This window comes from Oryzias melastigma, linkage group LG5 (genome assembly GCF_002922805.2).
Source record: "Oryzias melastigma strain HK-1 linkage group LG5, ASM292280v2, whole genome shotgun sequence".
Taxonomy (NCBI): domain Eukaryota; kingdom Metazoa; phylum Chordata; class Actinopteri; order Beloniformes; family Adrianichthyidae; genus Oryzias; species Oryzias melastigma.
Window position 1 is genome coordinate 29,909,571 of NC_050516.1, and position 19,776 is coordinate 29,929,346.

At 37.1% G+C, this 19,776-nt stretch overlaps 1 protein-coding gene across 1 annotated transcript in view; it reads left to right on the forward strand.

The window, feature by feature from the left end:
* Positions 1–12,278, forward strand: part of LOC112144900 (testis-expressed protein 264) — a 54,459-nt gene extending 42,181 nt beyond the window's left edge. Inside the window, exon 4 of the mRNA XM_024269768.2 lies at positions 11,415–12,278. Coding sequence (XP_024125536.1) covers positions 11,415–11,662 — 248 coding nt within the window. The 3' untranslated portion in view covers positions 11,663–12,278. The remainder of the gene's footprint in view (positions 1–11,414) is intronic.
* The last annotated feature ends 7,498 nt before the right edge of the window (positions 12,279–19,776 follow it).

The following is a 19,776-nucleotide window of genomic DNA, read 5'->3' on the forward strand; positions in this document are numbered from 1 at the left end:
CCTCAGTAAACTAAATTACTCAAAAATGTTAGCCTGTTGCTAAAATAGAAGCTAAATTCTAAATTAACCTACAAAATCTCAGTAGATAACAAATTACCCAAAAACTTTAGCTTATCGCTAAATGTTTAGCTAAACTCCAAATTAGCATAAAAAATTCAGTTAGGCCAAATTAGGCAAAAAAAAAGCTAACTTGTTGCTTAATCACTAGCTAAACTCAAAAATAGCCTAAAATTCCTTATTAAACTAAATTACAAATATTCAATTATTTTTCTTCAGCCAGAGAGCCACCATGGAGAGATAAAAGAGCCACATGTTGTTGACCTCTGTCTTAGACCGAATCCAAATTCAGCAGAGCAGCAGTTTGAGGAGCAGGTTGGGCTTTAGTTGGTGCGGTGCTGGTTTGTTTCATTCTTTTTCCCCTCTTCGTCCTCAGCAGTCTTTACACTGCTGGGTTTTGTTATTTTAGTTGGGGTTGGACCTTGGTAGTCTTAATTTTAATTTTTCTTTAGGTAGTTTTGGTTAGGCAGACCTTAGCAGGAAGCTGCTGACTCAGATGGTTGACATGGCTGGGTCAGCGCTCTCCCGGACTTATTTTATGTTTGGACAAGCTTCCAATTCCCTTTTGGTTTGTCTTTTTGTTTGAACCAGCGCACTAATTATTTATTTTTTGTTCTATCTTTCTGGACACAGGGTTTTGTTTATTTAATAAACTCTGCACTTCTCCTCTACATCATTATGTGGAAGAATTCGGCTTTGCAGTTTTCATGGGCATAAAATTAAAAAAATTAGAACAGAAAACACTTTTTTTCTTTTTATACACAAAAAAATTAAAACAAAGGTTGCTCTTTTTTAATGCAATACCTTTCTGTATCTTATTTTCCAGAGTATATGTTGCACCGAAGTAGAAGTCGCAAGAGCAAAAAATGCCTAATCAAGAAGAAAAAAATCATATATAAATCGCTCTGGGGTGTAAGTCGTACTTTTAGGATAAAAGTCTAACGTTTCAGAGCAAATCCATTAAGCCCAGTGCAGTTAAAAAAGAAATAAAGAAAGAAATACAAGAAATATACTAATCTTTTGATCTGTATAAGAATCTGTATAAGAAAAATATTGAAGCTTAAGAGGAAAACAATCAGATTCTCTTCCATGTTTTTTTTGGACGACACTTCTTCTGCTGCTGTAAGTCGCAAATACTTCAGATGCAGCGCCCTCTAGTGGTTATTAGAGGAAACAACCGCTAAAAGACGACCAGCGTTTACTGGGAAAATACCAAATATATAATCCAATTTATGTCTAAAAAACAAAAAACAAAAATACAAATATGTTGCTCCTGAGTATAAGTCGCACCCCTGGCTAAACTATTAAAGAAAATGGCGACTTATACTCCTGAAAATTCAGTATTTATTGGTTTTACTAACAGCTAAAGTTACAAACTGTTTGGTTGCAGACATATGAAATGGTTTAGCTCTTTATATCTTGTCACATTTTGATTTTAGCAAATATTTTTTCTAGTTTTACTGCTAAAGTTCAAGTCCCAGATGTTACCCACTGAATATATAAATACATATATATATATTTTTTGAAAAGCTGAGTGGTGTAGACAAATCTTGCTCCTCATGTGTCATGGGCACAGTGCAGAGTGGAAGTGACATTCAGGTCCATGTCTTGGAATGGTAATGTGACAGACAGTTGTGCTCCTGTCACACCGAGATCAACTCAGCCGGAGTGAGCCAGTGGAGCATTCAGGACACTGGAAGCTTCTCCGGTCCAGTGACACCTCCCAGCACACCCTCACTCAAATGCCCACTATCACCCCCCGCCCCCAACACCCCATACCAATCCTGTCTCAGTGACCTTATCAACCCCCTGCTTCTGCTCTGTGGCTCCTCAGTCAGCCAGACAGTAGAGATGTAGCACTCTTTTTGATCTGTTTTTTTTTTTGGTATTGAAGCATTTGGGAGCAGTTTCAAATCAGTCTTTTAAATCATGGAAAACAACTCAAACCTGACAGCTCAAGTCACTAAAAGCTACTTTAATCCTGTGAGAAACTGATTTTTAACTAGTGTGCAGTATGTTTATTTCTAACTAGAAATTGTTGACATGATCAACATAATTCCAGTAGATTGTGAAGGAGAAAAGCGGCGAGAGACGCTTTTCTCCTTCACAATCTACTGGAATTATGTTGATCATGTTATGACAGTTCAAAAACTAAAATCTCTCAGAATGTTGTTTTTAAACTATTACCGACCAACAAAAGCAAATTTAAAAATGTAAAAATATATACAATAAACATAAGGGGCAGAATTTTCTGTAAACAAAATACTGCTTTGTTGTTTTCATAGTAACAAGACATTATGGCAGGAATAGCCGTACGTTCTTTGATTGGTAAACTGCTTTGTTGTCATGGTTACAGATGAGTTATCACAGTTCATGTTTTATGTTGTTAATCTTAAATATTAGTTTTATGTCCAGTATGGGTAAACTGGTCAATACAAAAGAGGATAATAATAAAAACTGTAAAACAATGAGAATAAAAAAAAAAACACCGTTTATAAAATAAAGGAAATTCTGTGTCCTGAATTGAAAGAAGAAAAATCAAATAATTTGTGCGCTGGTTCAAACAAAAAGACGAACCAAAAGGGAATTGGAACCTTGGCCAAACATAAAATAAGTCCGGGGAGACTGCTGACCCAGCCATGTCGACCGTCTGCTAACCAAAATCTACCAAAATAAAACAAATAAACAAAGCCAGCAAATCAAGACTACCATGGTAACCAAGTAACCATTTAAAGCAAGGTTCTCAAACTCAAATTCCCTCAAGTCTGAGCTGTATGGGGTTCCATTTGTGCCAAAAATATGTTTATGTGTCCATCGTCTATGTCTTCTGAACAAGTTTATTCAACATTTGTTCATGTCTTTGTACTACTAAACAATATCTTCTGGGTGTCCTGTGCAAAGACAGGAGCTATTGATGCTAGCAACTGTTGCTAAGGTCTTTTCTAACCACCAGATCCAACAACAATAGCAAATGCAAAGTTTTAGACATGAAGCGAGCCGAGACATCCTCAAAGAAGCGTGGACATGCAGAAGATATTGCTTAGTACTACATAGACATGAACAAATGTTTAATAAACTTATTCATTAGATATAGTGATGCAAAAACATATTTTTGGCACAAATGGAACCCCATACATTAATGGCTGCTCGTGTTGAGACAATTACTTGTAAATAGTCACTTTCCAAAAAAAAAAAAAGTAAAGAACTCAGTAATGTGTTCTGGGAAGGGGGGTGTCAGGTTTTCTCCCCTAAAAGTTTCCCTGCTTCAAGTCCAGTCAATGTCACGCCCCCAAGAGCTACATACCCGACCGTGATTGGTTTGTTCATCAGCTCCGTACACAGCACTATAAAAGTGCCATTCATACAAAACTTTCATATTAAGGTGGGGGTCACAAAATATTGACTTGGGAATCGCAAATTCTCCGTGGGCCGCCAGTTTGAGACCCCTGATTTAAAGAGACAATTTATTGAGACAATTGTTAGAAGATCAAGATAGGTGAGAACTTCTACAAGTATTTAAAAGGCTCCCTCACAAACGCCTTTTGCAATTTGTTAAATACTTGAAGCTCAATGAGAAACTCTCCTGAACTGCATGAAAAACACGCAGGCTAAGTCAACTCAGTGATTGATGGACCCATTTGTAATTTGTTAATTAGCCAGCTTTCTTTGTGAGCAATGATTTCCAATCCAAGAACAGCTAAAATCAAAGCTGCCTCATGAGACTGGCGCATGAAAAAACAGAATTTGTTGCCTGATGAGCTGAATCCACTTTGGGTCCTTAGGCAAGAAACTTCACACTAATATGTAGCCACAAGGGGGCCCAAATCCAGGTCTCTCCAGCATCTTATAGACATAGAAAGAACATTATCTTCTTTTAAAAAGATCACTTTTAAAATATAATTTTGAAAGGTTTTCTAAAGTTTAGGAAATTTCCTCTTACGCAACTGGCGAAAGTTACGATTTCCAGCTATAGATTGATTCTTACGCCGTCCTGCGTGTGACCAGAGGGCCCTCCAAAGCTTGGGCACCCCTGATCTATGCATTCCAAACAGGAAGTACCTGCTGGGTCCAAGACGCCAAAATCTCATAGACTTCCATAGAGAAAAAACATTCCTGCTCTTATACCATCATTTTAACAATTTTTTTGCTAATCTTAATTATTTTTCAGGATACGTTTTTAGTAGGGCAAGTTATTCAATTTATAAACAGAAGAGTATGTGGTACCTGCTGGTCACCGAGTCAAATGTTAGACACGTTTGGACCAATCACTGCTTACTTGTGTCATCTGGTTCCAACATGGCGGCATCAGTATTGTGAAAAAATGGCGGCGGAATTAACTTCATTTGATTGGAGCCGAAAGTAAGTCATTTTCTCTAGATGAGGTCCAGTTCTTCTATACAGTCATTGCATATAAATCCATCCATTAACACATATAAATGATGTAGACAGACATATTTTTACTTACACATATTATACGTGATACATCAAATCCATTAAATACTTACATGAATTAGCATATATACGTTTATAAATAATAAATCTCACCTATACAATGTTCTATTACTCATGGTTTGATAGTTTATGTGTGAACAAGAAACTAAGAGCCTAATTTTTTTGAAAGCATGTCAGCCAGTTTTCACACCGGCGAGACATTAGTTGTGTATTAGGACATATTTTATTCACCTTATTGTGTTTGGATTATTTATTCTGCTATGTGAAACGAAAAGTGGCAAGGAAATTAGCTCCAGTTCATTTTGGAATATGAGAATTTCCATGGAGCTGCCAGTCTTTACCGCGTGATGGGTGTAGGGTCTAGCACTGTTTTCTTATGATGTGGTTCATGGTTTCTGTCAGAAACGAGAGAAACGTGAGTGGTCAAGCTGCTGTCTCCCTCTCTGAAGTCCATCTTGCTATCCAAGCTTTAGACTTTACATCTAAAACTGCTTTGAGTGTGAAAACTTATCCAAGTTGTGTCAAATCCCTCCAACAGCTCCCTTTGTGACCCTTCGCGGCCGGCACTAGTTGTGATTCAATGGGCTCGTTTTCTCCGTCATTATGTACAGTAAATGAAAAAACATAAATCATGCGAAACATTCACTTCCTGCCTCTTTCCGGCTTTAATTTTAATCATGAATCAACGTCGGAGAGAATTGCTCAGAGTCATCACCACAAAAGGCAAATGCATTTTTCCAAATAAAGATATAACTGATGTATGTTACAGTCCAAGTGGGATTTTTCTTTTTTTCCCCCATTAACTGATGTAATTTTAAATTACCCTCAAGAATTCTACAAACAGTGAAAAAACAAACCTTTGCCCTTTTAGTGGTGATAATAAATATTTTTAGTGTTTTATTTTAACTTCCTTCCATTATTCACATGCATATGCAGGACTAATCATGTGAATGTTTCATTCAATAGTGATTCTCATTCTCCTTCTGTATGGTTTTTAGCATGTAAAAACTCAAAAACACTTTAAGTGATTTTAGCAATCTTGGTATTAAAACATTTAACTTGTTCAGGACATCACTGCTCGTATTTTTGGTTAATAAACTTTATAGTTTTTGAAATATTGAGCAAAATATGCCCCATAGGAAATGAATGAAGAAGTCTTCACGTTTCAAAGTTGTAAGTAGATTAGCAACAAGCCTTAAAATGTATATATGGGCTATACTTTAATCTTTTATAGTATTTAAAAAAAAATAGTTTAGCTAATATTTTAGCAACATGCTAACGTTTTTGGCCAATTTGTTATCTACTGGGTTTATTTTTAAGCTAATTTAGAGTTTAGCTTCTATTTTAGCAACAGGCTAACGTTATTAACTAATTTAGTTTACTGAGGAATTTTATTCTATTTTGGAGTTTAGCTAGTTTTTAAGCAATGTGCTAGCTTTTTTGGCTAATATGGCATCTACTGGGGTTTTTATACTAATTTTGAGTTTAGCTTCTATTTTAGCAACAGGCTAACGCTTTTGATAAATTTAGTTAACTGAGGAATTTTATGCTATTTTGGAGTTTAGCTCGTATTTAAGCACCGAGCTAGTTTTTTTTTCTTTTTTTTTTGGCTAATCTGGCAACTACTGAGGTTATTTATGCTAATTTTGATTTTAACTTTTATTTTAGCAACAGGCTAATTTTTTTTTGTCTAATTTAGTTAAGTTAAGAATTTTAGGCTTTTTTTATTTAGGTAGTATTTCAGGAATGTGCTAGCTTTTTTTGGCTAATCTGGCATCTACTGAGGGTCTTTTGTGCTAATTTGGAATTTATCTTATATTTTAGCAACAGGCTAATGTTTTTGACTAGTTTACTGAGGAATTTTAGACAATTTTTGAGTCTAGCTTGTATTTGAGTAATTTGCTAGCTATTTTGTGGATAATTTGGTATCTACTGAGGTTTTATATGCTAATTTGGAGATTAGGTAATATTTTAGCAACATGCTAACATTTTTTTATAATTTTTTATGTTAGTCTAGTTTCTATTTTAGCAACAGGTTATCGTTTTTGACGGATTTAGTTTACTGATAAGTTTAGCTAGTATTTAAGCAAAGTGCTAGCTTTTTTTTTTTAATATTATTTTGACATCTAATGTTTTTTGGACTCATTTTGAGTTTAGCTCATATTTAAGCAATACACTAAATATTTTTGCAAATTTGGCATGTATTAGGGATTATTAAGCAATTTACTACAAATTTTTTACGAAATTTAGGCCAACTTCAGTGCTCTTTCATAGTTCTGTGATGAAATTTCCAGTCTTTTAGCAAATTCAACACTTTGCAAATGGCTTTTTCATTTTCAGCAGATCCTTTCAGCAATTACAGTAAATTGCATCACCATTTTCAGCAAAAAGCTTCAGCATCTTCAGTGACTACTTCCAGTAAAAAGCACTCACACTAGCATTATCACAGGTAATGCAACTTTTCTAGTTTATTATTTGTGCTTGTGGCTAAACTATATTAAATAAATTCATCTTCAGGTGTCGTGTGAGTAAATCTGTGTTTACTTCTCTCCTATTGTTTTTATCCTAAATGAAGCAGAATTGGGGAATCAGATGGTTTGAAGTCTCCGTTTGGTCTCGGAGTCTTCTTTCATGTGAAATGAGTCTGGGTGTGAGGTCACTTGCACAGCTTGCAGCCACGCTGCTGCTCTGTTGGGCTGAGTGAAGGGAAAGCCACTGCTGGTTTCTGCTCTGGCGGGGGCTGCTCTCCTTCCCCGCGACACTCGTCAATGTAATTTCCCCTCGCATCGTCGAGCACGACAACGCTTTCCCCACAAAAAAATAAATAAAAAACAAACATTGAGTGCAAGGTTCCTTAGTTGACAGTACACATGAATCTCAATTTGTTGCTGACAAATAAAAAGGTAAACAAATGTTATTGGTAGAAATTATCTGATTTTAGGTTTTGCTTAAAAGAAGGTTCAAATAAATGTATGTACAGACAGCCTACATAATCTGACAATGTTGAATCTTTTTTTTCTCTTACTTTCAATTTACTTTTCTTGTAATTTGTAAAACTAAAGCACAGTAAGAAGCTGACAGTTCATTATCGGCTTTTCTCTGAAGTGTCAACGGTTTCAGTTCGGTTGGAATCAACCGTGGTTTGAGTGTGGCAAATCAAATCAGGTTCTTGATTTCTTTTTTGTTTTCATGGACAACTCTCTGAATGTGAACTCACAGGAACGACATCAGGTTTTTTCTTTTTTATCATGGTTTCATATTTAGCTGTAAAATAAGCGAGAATGTAGTTATTTTTTTTACCTTTTGCAATGTTATTTAGTATCAGCTTTTTGGTTTCACCAGTGACTGTACATGAGAACTGGACTGAGTAAGTGTGACTCAACCCAAAGAAAATTACTTGATTCAGGCCTCAATGAAATGAAGTGAATTCATTTTTTTTCATGATATGGCCGTCGCCATGTTGGAACCAGAAATGATCGTAAGCAGTGTAATATATAAAATATTTCTATGGCAACCACTCTCGCCAATCAGGAGTGAGCTTGTTGGAAGTCCAAACTCTGGCTGGGTTAATAAAATCGATGAATTGATCTAAGTTTAATGGATCAATAATGATCCATTCAAGTAGAGATCAATGTAACTCTTAAAGCCCAAGTCTTTTAGCTTGATGCTAATGTATAATAGGATTTCCCATAGGACGGCTAATGCTAACGCTCGGTCGACCTAACCACAAATTGCTGACTACGTGAACATCTTTATAAACTCACAAGCATGAATTTTCCAAACTCTTTTAAGGAAATATTTCTTAAAGTAACAAGTTGTGGTCTATTGTTTGCTGATACCTTCTTCTTCGGGAATAAGGTGTAATACTATAGTGTGATCGCCCCCTAGTGGCCAAAATAAAATGCCCTCCAGGAGAAGCAGAACAATCATTGGAGCTTTTCTGTTTGAGAATCCATGTAACGCTGTGTCTAAATGTGTAAACTAAAAACTGAATCAAATTGAATTGAGCAGTTCAAAAGAATCGGAAAAAATCAGAATCGAATTGATTCCGGAAATTATTGGAGATACCACTAGTCCACACCCCTACCACTTGAAAGCAGGACAATCTGTGAATCAAATGTTTCAGACTTTCAACATAAGACCACATATTTTATTGAGGCATCTGATTGGTGAGTTTATTACTTAAATAACTCAAAATTAAAAAAAATAATAACTTTGGCTTCTTGGAGCCAGCGGGTGTCACTCAGTCCAGTTCTAATATACAGTCAGTGGGTTTAAATCAGCTTTTTGTACATAGAAATATGTCTTTTTGTGGTCAAATGATATTTTAAATAACACTAAATATTTTTTTTGATAACAATGCAACAAACTCAGCCTCATCTTCTTCAGTTTAATCCCCACAGCCACATTAAATCCATTCAGATTGAACCTAATGTGGCGTTACAGGATTTAAAGGGCTGAAACCTTCACGTCTTCCTATTGAATTTGGAACGTCTTCTGTGTTCATGACTGGCTGACTAAATGTTACAAGATGTTTATTTTGAGTGCAGTGTTGTGTCGGAACACATTTGCTCTCAGAGATTAAAGGTCAATAAAGCGGCGCACTTGGACGTGCCTCGGATAGTATTAACCTGCGAGGAGCGGACTCATAAACACACAGGAGGCAGAGCTTTGATGGCTCAGACGCCGCCGTCCAATTAGTACATTTAAGTCCTCCTCGTTTCAGCACCTCGTTGTCGGCTTTCTGTTTGAAGTCGCAGCACAAGGTGTTGGAGCCGGTATCTCAGAGTTTGTTCACAACCAAAGACATGTGACAACCACCATGTGTGATAACTTCATCTGAGGGAAAAAGAGACGTGGGATATTTTTAGATATAATGAAAGCTTTCTGAATGAAGAGGATGCTACTGTGCTTGTGCTGGTTATTGTGTAAAGCATTCCCACTATAGTGATCCTGTTTCTGTTTATTATTATTCCACTTTTATTCTTCCGTACGAGTTTTTGATTAGTAAAAACTCAATCACACTGTCAGCCATTTCTGCAATCGTGGTATCAAAACTTAAAAACTCGTTAAGGACATTCCTCCTTGTACTTTTGGTATTTGTACATTTTACTGTTTTTAAGATTTTATGCAATTTATGAAAATTTTCACCCCCTTTGAAAATGAATTGGAAATTGTTCTAATTTATGCAAATAAAAGGACATTCATAATTTTTTTTTTTACTTATGTATATTGTTTTAATTTTACGCAATTATTAAAATTTTAAGAACATTTTGCTTTTATTTCATGTATTTCTTCAAATATCTGTGCACTTTCTGCAAATTATGCAACTTTGGTACCAAAACATGCAGCATGCTAAGGACATTGATGCTACTGACGCTAATTTTGAGCTTAAGTTAATTTAGCATCTAATAAGGTTTTGTGGGCTACTATGGAGTTAAGATTGTATTTTAGAGAAATGCTAGCGATTTTGGATAATTTGGCATCAACTAAGGTTTTTTTTGGGCTAATTCTGAGTTAAGATAGTATTTTAGCACCATGCTAATGTTTTTCTACTTAGGCTTTTTGGGCTACTGTGGAGTTAAGCTAGTATTTTAGCAATGTGCTAGCTGTTTTGGCTAATTTCTTATCTACTGAGGATTTTTCAGCTAATTCCAAGTTAAGCTAACATATTAGTTACCTGTTAGCTGTTTTGGCTAAGGTGGCATCTACTGAGGTTAATTCTGAGTTAAGCTTGTATTTTAGCGCCATGCTAACGTTTTTCGCTAATTTAGCATCTACGGATGTTTGGGCTACTATGGAGTTAAGCTAGTATTTTAGCACCTTACTAGCGTATTTTGCAAATTTGGCATCTACTAAGGTTTTTTGGTCTACTATGGAGTTTAGTAACATGCTATCTTTTTTGGCTACTTAGGCATCTACTGGGGTTTTTCTGGGGATAATTCTGAGTTAAGCTATTATTTTGGCAGCATGCTAAATTTTTTTTTTTTGCGAATATGGCATCTAATAATGTTTTTTGGGCTACTTTAGAGTTAAGCTAGTATTTTAGCAACATACTAGCTATTTTGGCTAATTTGGCATCTACTAAGGATTTTTGGGCTAATTCTGAGTTAAGCTAGTATTTTAGCACCATGCTAACATTTTTTGCTAATTTGGACTTTAATAAGGTTTTTTGGGCTGCTATGTAGTTAAGATAGTATTCTAGCAACATGCTATATATACATATATATATATATATATATATATATATATATATATTGGCTAATTTTGTATCTACTGGAGTTTTTTGGGGGGATAATTATGAGTTAAGCTATTATTTTGGCAGCATGCTATTTTTTTTTTTTTTTGCTAATTTGGCATCTAATAATGTTTTTTGGGCTACTTTAGAGTTAAGCTAGTATATTAGCAACATGCTAGCTATTTTGGCTAATTCGGCATCTACTAACATATTAGTTACGTGTTAGCCGTTTTGGCTAAGGTGGAATCTACTGAGGTTTTTTTGTAATAATTTGGAGCTAAGCAAATATTTTAGCAATTCTGCAATTTTTTCATGAAATTCTTTAAATTCTTCGTGCACTTTCTGCAAATTATTCAAGTTTCACACCAAAACGTTCAACATTCAGCAATTAAAATAAATGCCTTTAGCATCTTCAGCAAAAAGCCTTCACACTAGCATTATGGCAGGTAATGAAAATGTTCTTGTTTTCATGTTTTTCATGACACACAGTGATTCTGGGCTGAAATCAAAGGACAGCTTAAACAGCATCATGAAGATTTTGGTTGAATCCCTGCCTGACTTTTTCTTTTTTTTTCTGGGCAGCCTTTCTTCTCTCACGAGGAGATTGTTTATAGCTGTCCTCTCACCATCTGTCCATTCTCTCTCTTTTGTTCCGTGGCTGCTTCAGGTGCAGAATCCAACAGCGAGGACAGCTCCGAGAGCGGGGTTCTCCTGTCAGACAGCAGAGAGACGTCACTGGCGGCGTCTTCCGTCCGAGTTCAAGCGCGCGTAGACTCCAGAGGAAGGAGCGACAGGGAGAGCTCAGATACAGAGCCGGACAGGGAAGAAGAGGAAAATGAACATCAGCGTGGAGACTCTAAACACTTGGAGGTTCCCACGCATCAGTGGACAAGAGCTGCAGGGGGGGAAGAATAAAAGTGTTATCCAAAAGGATCAAATGTGATCAGATTGCAAAATTGCAGAAACTTTTGATTATTTAGGAAAAGTGACTTCTGATTAGTTTAGATTTTATTACAATCTCATGCAAAGTAAAGAACCAATGACTTTAATTACTTAGTTTTTTATGAACCCAGTTCTACTTTAAATGTTGATCCACAGACACAGTTATGATTGTAAGATGAGTTTCTTTAAAATCTTATTTTTTTATGTTTTTAGAAACACAGAGATTTACAAAAAAAAATTCTGGACTTTTAAAAATGAAATGTGTGTTTTATTAAGTATTTTGTCTTTTTTTAAGACAAACAAAATATAAATAAATTCCTCTTTTACTATTTTACTTCATTTTTCCAAGTTTAATGTGTTTGTGTTCCATTATGTTGACTGAAAACTTGAAATGTGAAACGGTCCTCAGGTTGCCTGACGTCATTCATACTTTTGATATGGGAAGGCTGTTTGTCAAAGCGTTTTTACTTGAAAATACTTGCTGTTTTGTGTTGAATTGAACGTCCTTGAAAACATTATAGAGATTTTATTTGATTGTCTGAAGCATTTCACAGCAAAGTTATGAAATATAAATTTACCAAAAACCTTTCATGTAAGTTTTGACTTTTTTTTATCCTGTGATGTCTTGTCTAACATTTAGAAAACAAGTGGGTTTTAAATTTTGTTTTCCACGTCTGAACTGGCATCTGGCTCAAAACTGTGCTGCTGGATTGCTCCAATATTACTCACCATGCTGCTAATGTTAGGTTGGGGTGTGAGGAACTGTAAGCTAGTGGGGAAAGTGTAAATAAAGGGATTATGGGAAAGCAGAGGAGAATTTCTGATTAACTCCTGCCGCTCTGCAGAAACTATGTCCTAGAAAACAACAGGTTTTATTGATTTTTAGCTAAAAACGTAATAATATTAAATAAAAGACCACTGAGAACACCTTTAAAACAGTTTAAAAAATTATAAGAGTGGTACTTTAATAGAGCTTTAGTAACAAGGGAATTTCCCCTTGTGGGATCAATAGTTCTATCTTTTCTTTGGTATTTTTAAGTCTAGATAAATTAAATTAGCAGGATGTTACTTTGACTTTGTATAATCGTGTGAATTATTAGTAAGTATTCACACAATAGTTATTCTTTTGCTCCTTTACGTACTTTTTTTAGCACAAAAACTCAATCACACTTTCAGTGATTTCAGCGATCTTGGTATCAAAATGTTTAGCTCATTCAGGACTTACTGCTTGTATTTTTGGTTCATAAATATTTATACTTTTTGAAATAATGAGCAAAATATGCCCCACAGGAAAAGAAAGAGGAAGTTTTTATATTTCTAAATTTTAGGCAGATTAGCAACAAGCCTTTAAATATATTCACGGGCCTTTTTTTATCTTTTACAGTCATTAAAAAAAATTGAGTTTAGCTAATATTTTAGCAACATGCTAATGTTTTTGGTCAATTTGTTATGTACTGGTTTTTTTTTTTTGGTTAATTAAGAGTTTAGCTTCTATTTTAGCAACAGGCTAGCATTTTTTACTATTTTAGTTTACTGAGGGATTTTTTGGCAATGTTTTAAAGTTTAGCAACTATTTAAGCAACGTGTTAGCTTTTTTAGGCTTTTTTATGCTAATTTGGGGATTAGTTAATATTTTAGCAACATGCTAACGTCTTTGGCTAATTTGTTATCTACTGAGGTTTTATAGGCTAATTTAGAGTTTAGCTTCTATTTTAGCAACAGGTTAACGTGTTTGACTAATTTAGTTCACTGTGAAATTTTAGGTAATTTTGGAGTTTAGCTAGTATTTAAGCAACAAGCTAGCTTTTTTGTGCTAATTTGGCATATACTGTGGTTTTTTTATGCTTATTTGGGGATTAATTAATATTTTAGCAACATGCTAACGTTTTTGGCTAATTTGTTATCTACTGAGGTTTTAATCTTCAGCATTTTTAGCAACTACTTTCAGCAAAAAACATTCACACTAACATTATCACAAGTAACTTTTCTAGTTTCATGCTTGTTTTCGATTTAAAATAAAGCAGATTATAAGTGGAGTAATCTATTATGCCTGAGTGTAACATAATTTCACTTAAGTATCCAGCTTTGCCAGTTTTATGTAAACCCATTCATGCTTTGTGTTTCTGACTTCTTTTTCCTTGTTTGTTTTTTGCTGTAATCCTACAGTTTTTCAAGCTCTGCCTGTAGTGTTGAAAGTGGAAGCATTTGGACAGTCACAGTTTGAAGCAGAAACCTTCAACAGACTGAGACTGCATTCCCACTATTACAGCCCTTCAACTTTAACTATCCAGCTTTCTGGACGGATGTTTTCTTCTTTTTTTTTTCCAGAGGACACTTACTGAAGTTTGAAATAGTTTCAGCAGTCAGTTATGAAGTGAAGTGGTTGAAGTGAAGTAAATTGGTTGGCAGTTTTCCACCACCTCCAAGCAAGAAAACCAACACACTTGGGATGGGAGAATTCAGCCCTGATTCAAACTGAAATGGAAAATTAAAACTTGAAACAAACACAAACGTTTCTTCATTGGGCTGGTAGCCAGCAATGTAAATACCTGCAGAAGAATTTACATCATTTGGAGAAAATGACAAAAAATGTGAAGATTTAAAAAAAAATGTAACCTTGGTAGTCAGTCAAAGAAGAGTTGCCACTCTGCCACTGCCCCCCTGCCACTGTGCTGCCGCCCCCCTGCCACTGTGCTGCCATCCCACTGCCACTGTGCTGCCGCCCCCCTACCACTGTGCTGCCGCCCCACTGCCACTGTGCTGCTGCCCCCTACCACTGTGCTGCCGCCCCACTGCCACTGTGCTGCCGCCCCCCTGCCACTGTGCTGCCGTCCCACTGCCACTCTGCTGCCGCCCCCCTGCTGCCATCCCACTGCCACTGTGCTGCCGCCCCCCTGCTGCCGTCCCACTGCCACTGTGCTGCCGCCCCCCTGCTGCCATCCCACTGCCACTGTGCTGCTGCCCTCCTGCCACTGTACTGCCACCCCACTGCCACTCTGCTGCCGCCCACCTGCTGCCGCCCCACTGCCACTGTGCTGCCGTCCCACTGCCACTCTGCTGCCGCCCCCTGCTGCCATCCCACTGCCACTGTGCTGCTGCCCCCCTGCCACTGTGCTGCCGCCCCCCTGCCACTGTGCTGCCGTCCGACTGCCACTCTGCTGCCATCCCACTGCCACTGTGCTGCTACTTCACTGCCACTGTGCTGCTGCCCCCCTGCCACTGTGCTGCCGTCCGACTGCCACTCTGCTGCCATCCCACTGCCACTGTGCTGCTACTTCACTGCCATTGTGCTGCCGCCCCACTGCCACTGTGCTGTGTTGTATGGTAGCAGTGCAAGAACTTGAGGAATGCTGTTGACAAGGACCAGGGGCTGAGCCCGGCCACCGTGGGTCCAAATGGGGAGACGCCATTGATGCTCACATATCTCACCATGGTGTTGAATGAACCACTCTGAGACCTGCGTATTGACGAATTGCAGTTGATGTTTGGAAGTAAACGAAGAAGACACAGCAGTGTGCTTTCTTGTGAGACATGTTGTCTAAAAATGTGTACATTTGAAAATTGACAAAATTATAATTTGCACTCATAATCTGAGTTGGGATTGACCATCAGTGCAGAATGGCCCACTTTTTATATAACTACCGGGCGGCTGGTGGCACTTGATATGAACGGCTACGATTCTGGGACATTTACGCATCGTCCAATCAGAGCTGCTGTTAAACTATGATCACATACACCAAAATGCCACCGTGCGGCCACCTAAATACCAGTTTTTCAGCAAATTCAGCAGGTGACCACCTGGTGGCACTTGTAACTGAGGTTTTAAGAAAAAGTTCAAATTAAATGGCGACTGGACAATTTTTTGGACATCTTTTGATATTAGTTAGTCACTGCCCTGGCATACGTAGAGGTCACACAGAAGCAGTCTGGTGGCAGAATTGTTCCCTCTAACTTTTTTATGTGTTTGTGCATACACACAAGCTCTCTAAGCGCACTAAGAAGCACTGTGAGCAATGCCACTCCACCCCCCTGCATTCGGTGCACGAGCCACACTGAGCACACCCAGGGAATAGTGCCCCGGTCTACCGGGTGGCCGAACTGCGTAAGTCTGCATTCATGACCATGCCAACAGTTTTCAGAAATGTCGGGTGGCAGCTGATAATTCTTATTATAATTAATAATTCTTAGGATTCTACCGATGTCTTCTCATCACGCGGTGGCAGTTTTATATGTGACCAAATTTCATAATGGCGTCATCCAAGATGCCTGACGGCTTCCTAATTTCGCCGTCTACATTTATGACGAGGCCGATTTTTTAAAAATGGAAATCTTGTCGATTCTGCAGCCACCATAGTTGTATTTGTGACCGTAACATAAATGAGAAATATCAAACAAAGGGTGTAACGGGACATCTTTAAACACAGACTTAGCTGCTAACAGCTCTGCAAATGTAGAAACTTCTGCCGGAAAAGTTAGCATGCTGGAGTGTTACAAGATAGCGAAACCTCTGAGGAAAACAGCGTGACCTTTAAGGCGAGTTTGAGCTGCTTTGCTGTTCATAACAGTGACCTTGCTGGCTAAAGGTCTTTAAACTGCCGTCTGCTCACACTTCTCAGAGAAAGACTCCCACACACTAATGTGGATCAGCAGACATGAAATAATTTCCTCTATTTAAATGGGCCTAGTAGAATGCTGATCTTTTACCTCACAAATAATCTGCAAATCCGATGATCAATAGGATGTTTTTAATCTAAATGCTGATTGCTCTAAAAGCAGGGGGAAGTTCCCAGAGGAGAAGATGAAATCAGTATGGATGAGGTTCGACTCTGGGTGCTGAGACACCTTTTTTTCTCTTTAATTGCCAAACCACTCCAGAAGAATAAGAATACTTCACTTTAAGTTGTGTGTAAAGGTGAGATGTATAATTGGTGAGAGCTTAGAGAAAGGTGGCAAATGTGAAACCTGCATAAAAAAAGAAAAGATTGTGTAATATGTGGATGCAAACTTGGAAAGAGCAAAAGAAAACCAACATTTTAGCTGCTATAAGTGGCACTAGTTTACTAAATTTGCAGCTGTACTCATTTTTTTTCTAATATAAATAGGTGATTTTTCAGGAAATATTATATAATATTCATATTTAAGTAAAGATATATTTTACCTGTGGCAGCAGAAAGCTCATTTACTCTTTAACTTCGGGTTTTTTTGTGTTCCTGTTTTTTTAGGTTTCTAATATCTCTCTTCTTTAAAGTGAATCACTTCAGTTTATTTCAATGGTTTTCTGTTTGTTCTTGGCAGATCATCTGCTGTTATTTTCTCACAGTTCTGTTAACATTTTAGGTTTATTTGTGAAAGCTTTCATAAAAGTTTTATTTATAAAAGTTCCTGCCTTCAAGCCTACACTATGGAGAAAAAATAGACTTGATTTTTGCATAACTTAGTATTTGTGCTTGCCTAATTCTTAATTTGTGCATTTGTAATACTTGATTTGTGCGTAGCTTAGGATTTGTACATGAATAAGTCTTGATTTGTGCTTGCATAATTCTTAATTTAGGCCTAATTTAGCATTTGTGTGTGTGTAATTCTTGCTTTGTGCATTCGTAATTTTTAATTTGTGCTCAACTTATGATTTGTGTGTGCTTAAATCTTGATTTGTACGTGTGCAATTCTTCATTTGTGCTTACCTTAGCAATTGTGGGTACGTAATCTTTGCTTTGTGCGTAGCCTACGATTTGTATGTGCATAATTCTTGCTTTGTGAGTGTGTGTGATTCTGGATTTGTATGTAACTTAGGACTTGTGCGTGTGTAATTTTTTTTTCTTTTTTGTAATTTTATTTTGTGTGTGTAAATTGTATTTTGTATTTTTTTTTATTTCGTAAATTTTGTACTTATGCATAAAATGTATTGTATGAGTTACAAATCAAGAACTACCCTTGCTCAAATCTGGGTGAGTCTATTTTCTCTCCATACTAGACTTTAGACTTTTAGGTTCTGCACCACCGATTCCTCACATAAACTGAAACAAGTGGCCAATAATTTCACCAAAATTAAACTGTTGTTTCCATTTGAGCTAAAACAGCTCCTCTCTTATAAAATTCAAACATTTGCAAAGTGTTTGAGGCCTCTTGTGATTTTTTTAATTAGTTGAGATCAGGGTTTACTTCTGGCTCCGATGACATGTAGTCAAGTCACCACTCTTTCTCGATACGGATGTCGCCATGTTGGAGCCAGATGATGTCGGAAAGCAGTGATTGGTTGATCAGGGTCAAGCATTGGTGCCAATCAGGAGGGAAGTGGGAGGCCACACCCCTACCACTTGAAAACAGGACGTGAGAACACATACTTTTATTGAGGCATCTGATTGGTCAGTTAATACCTTGAACAACTTGCACTACAAAAAAAGCCTCATCTGTAGCTGGCCACCTGGATCAGGTGTGTTTGCCTACTAAGGAGCTATAATGTCAATTTAGTTGGAAAAAAAGAGACCTGGAGTTTGAGATCTGTGTAGTAGATCAGGAATCTTATTCTGACAAATAGAATGACTGAGTAGTAGTTGCTATTCTCTATAAAAGTCTATGGGATTTTGGATTCTTGGAACCAGCAGGTACTTCCTGTTTGGAACCAGAGGGGGGAGGAGTCACTCAATTCAAATCTCATGTACAGTCAATGAGTTTGTGCTGTGAGTCACGGTTAAACTAAAAAGTGATTTAATACATTTGGATGCCAAGTTTGGTTTGAATCTTACTAATAAGTCCCAAATTATCATACTTCCTCCACCAAAAACCCATTTGAAAAACAGAACCAGGCAGCCAGTCACCAGTTTTTCAAACACTGTCATGTGTTATTAACTTGGCTTTTAGTTTTGAGGAGTTCTGTTCATTTTTAAAATGTTGTTTATATCCTGAAAGTGAGTTTGAACTTTATTTAATGACTTCTTAAGGGTCAAGAGATGTTCTTGTATTTTGGCCTTTGAACCATCAGACAAAAAAGGTTTATTTTCTTTTAATACAGGCTTAAACAGACAGAAAAAAAATATTTTGCTAAAAGAAGAATAACCTGTTTTTCATGGAGGAAATAGATACAGTATGTGGCATTAATGAGTTCTCCACTAATTGGTGTCTCCATAGAGGCAAAATCAAAGTAATTGTGGACATTTGTCTACTTAACTAACAATAAATGTTGGAGACTGAAAAAAGATCCCATCTGCATACCCTAAAGAGAGGTAATTGTAGATTTGGGGATGGTTGTTCTGCCTTTGTCAGTGCTGAAAGAAAGCATAATGTATGCTGACCACCGGCTCTGCTCCTGTCCTCTTTCATTTCACTCGACATTAATTGGCATGTTCCTGTCTGAACTCTGCGGGCCACCCACATGGCTTCAAGTGTTGCAATGTAAACTGCCATTCCATTTCAGTAGAAAATTGGTCTGTTGGCTGAGGAAGTCGTTCAACAAGCAGCACCCACCTCTGCTTTTAATTGCCACTGTTACCAGGAAGGATTCTTTACTTTTGCTGTAAAATCCTGGCACGTGTTTTGCTTGCATGAGTGCAGAAAGATGCAACTGGAGTAGAAGTGAACTTCAGCTTCCTGAGTTCTTGATGGGCTGTTCAACGAGGCAAAAATAGAGTGAAATTGGAGGCAAAACTTTTTCTATTAAATTCTATTTGACGCATTCCACATTATACAGACCAATGGCAAAAGCCTTAATAGAAAAGTACCAAAATACTTTCTAAATTTGCAATGTCATAACTTTGTGAAATAAAAATCTATGGAGCAGTAGGACCCTGACTTTTCCCAAATGTGTTTATATTTTGTACTATATTTTAGCTTTAAATCTAAAACCACAAAAGAGATGTGACGGTTACTACCTTGAATGATTAAAATAGTCAAATTAACTCCACATTTGTTTAGTAGTGGGTTTCAGATTTCACTATTTGTTAGATTTTCCAGATCTTTCTCCTGCTCTGTTGTCTTATTGTCACAGATAAGGCAGACAGCTAGTTCCAAGTGTAGCAAGTTTATTAACACAGTTAAAAGTCCACAGATCTAAATCACCGTCAGGTGGGCAGAAGTCAGTAACGCATAACATT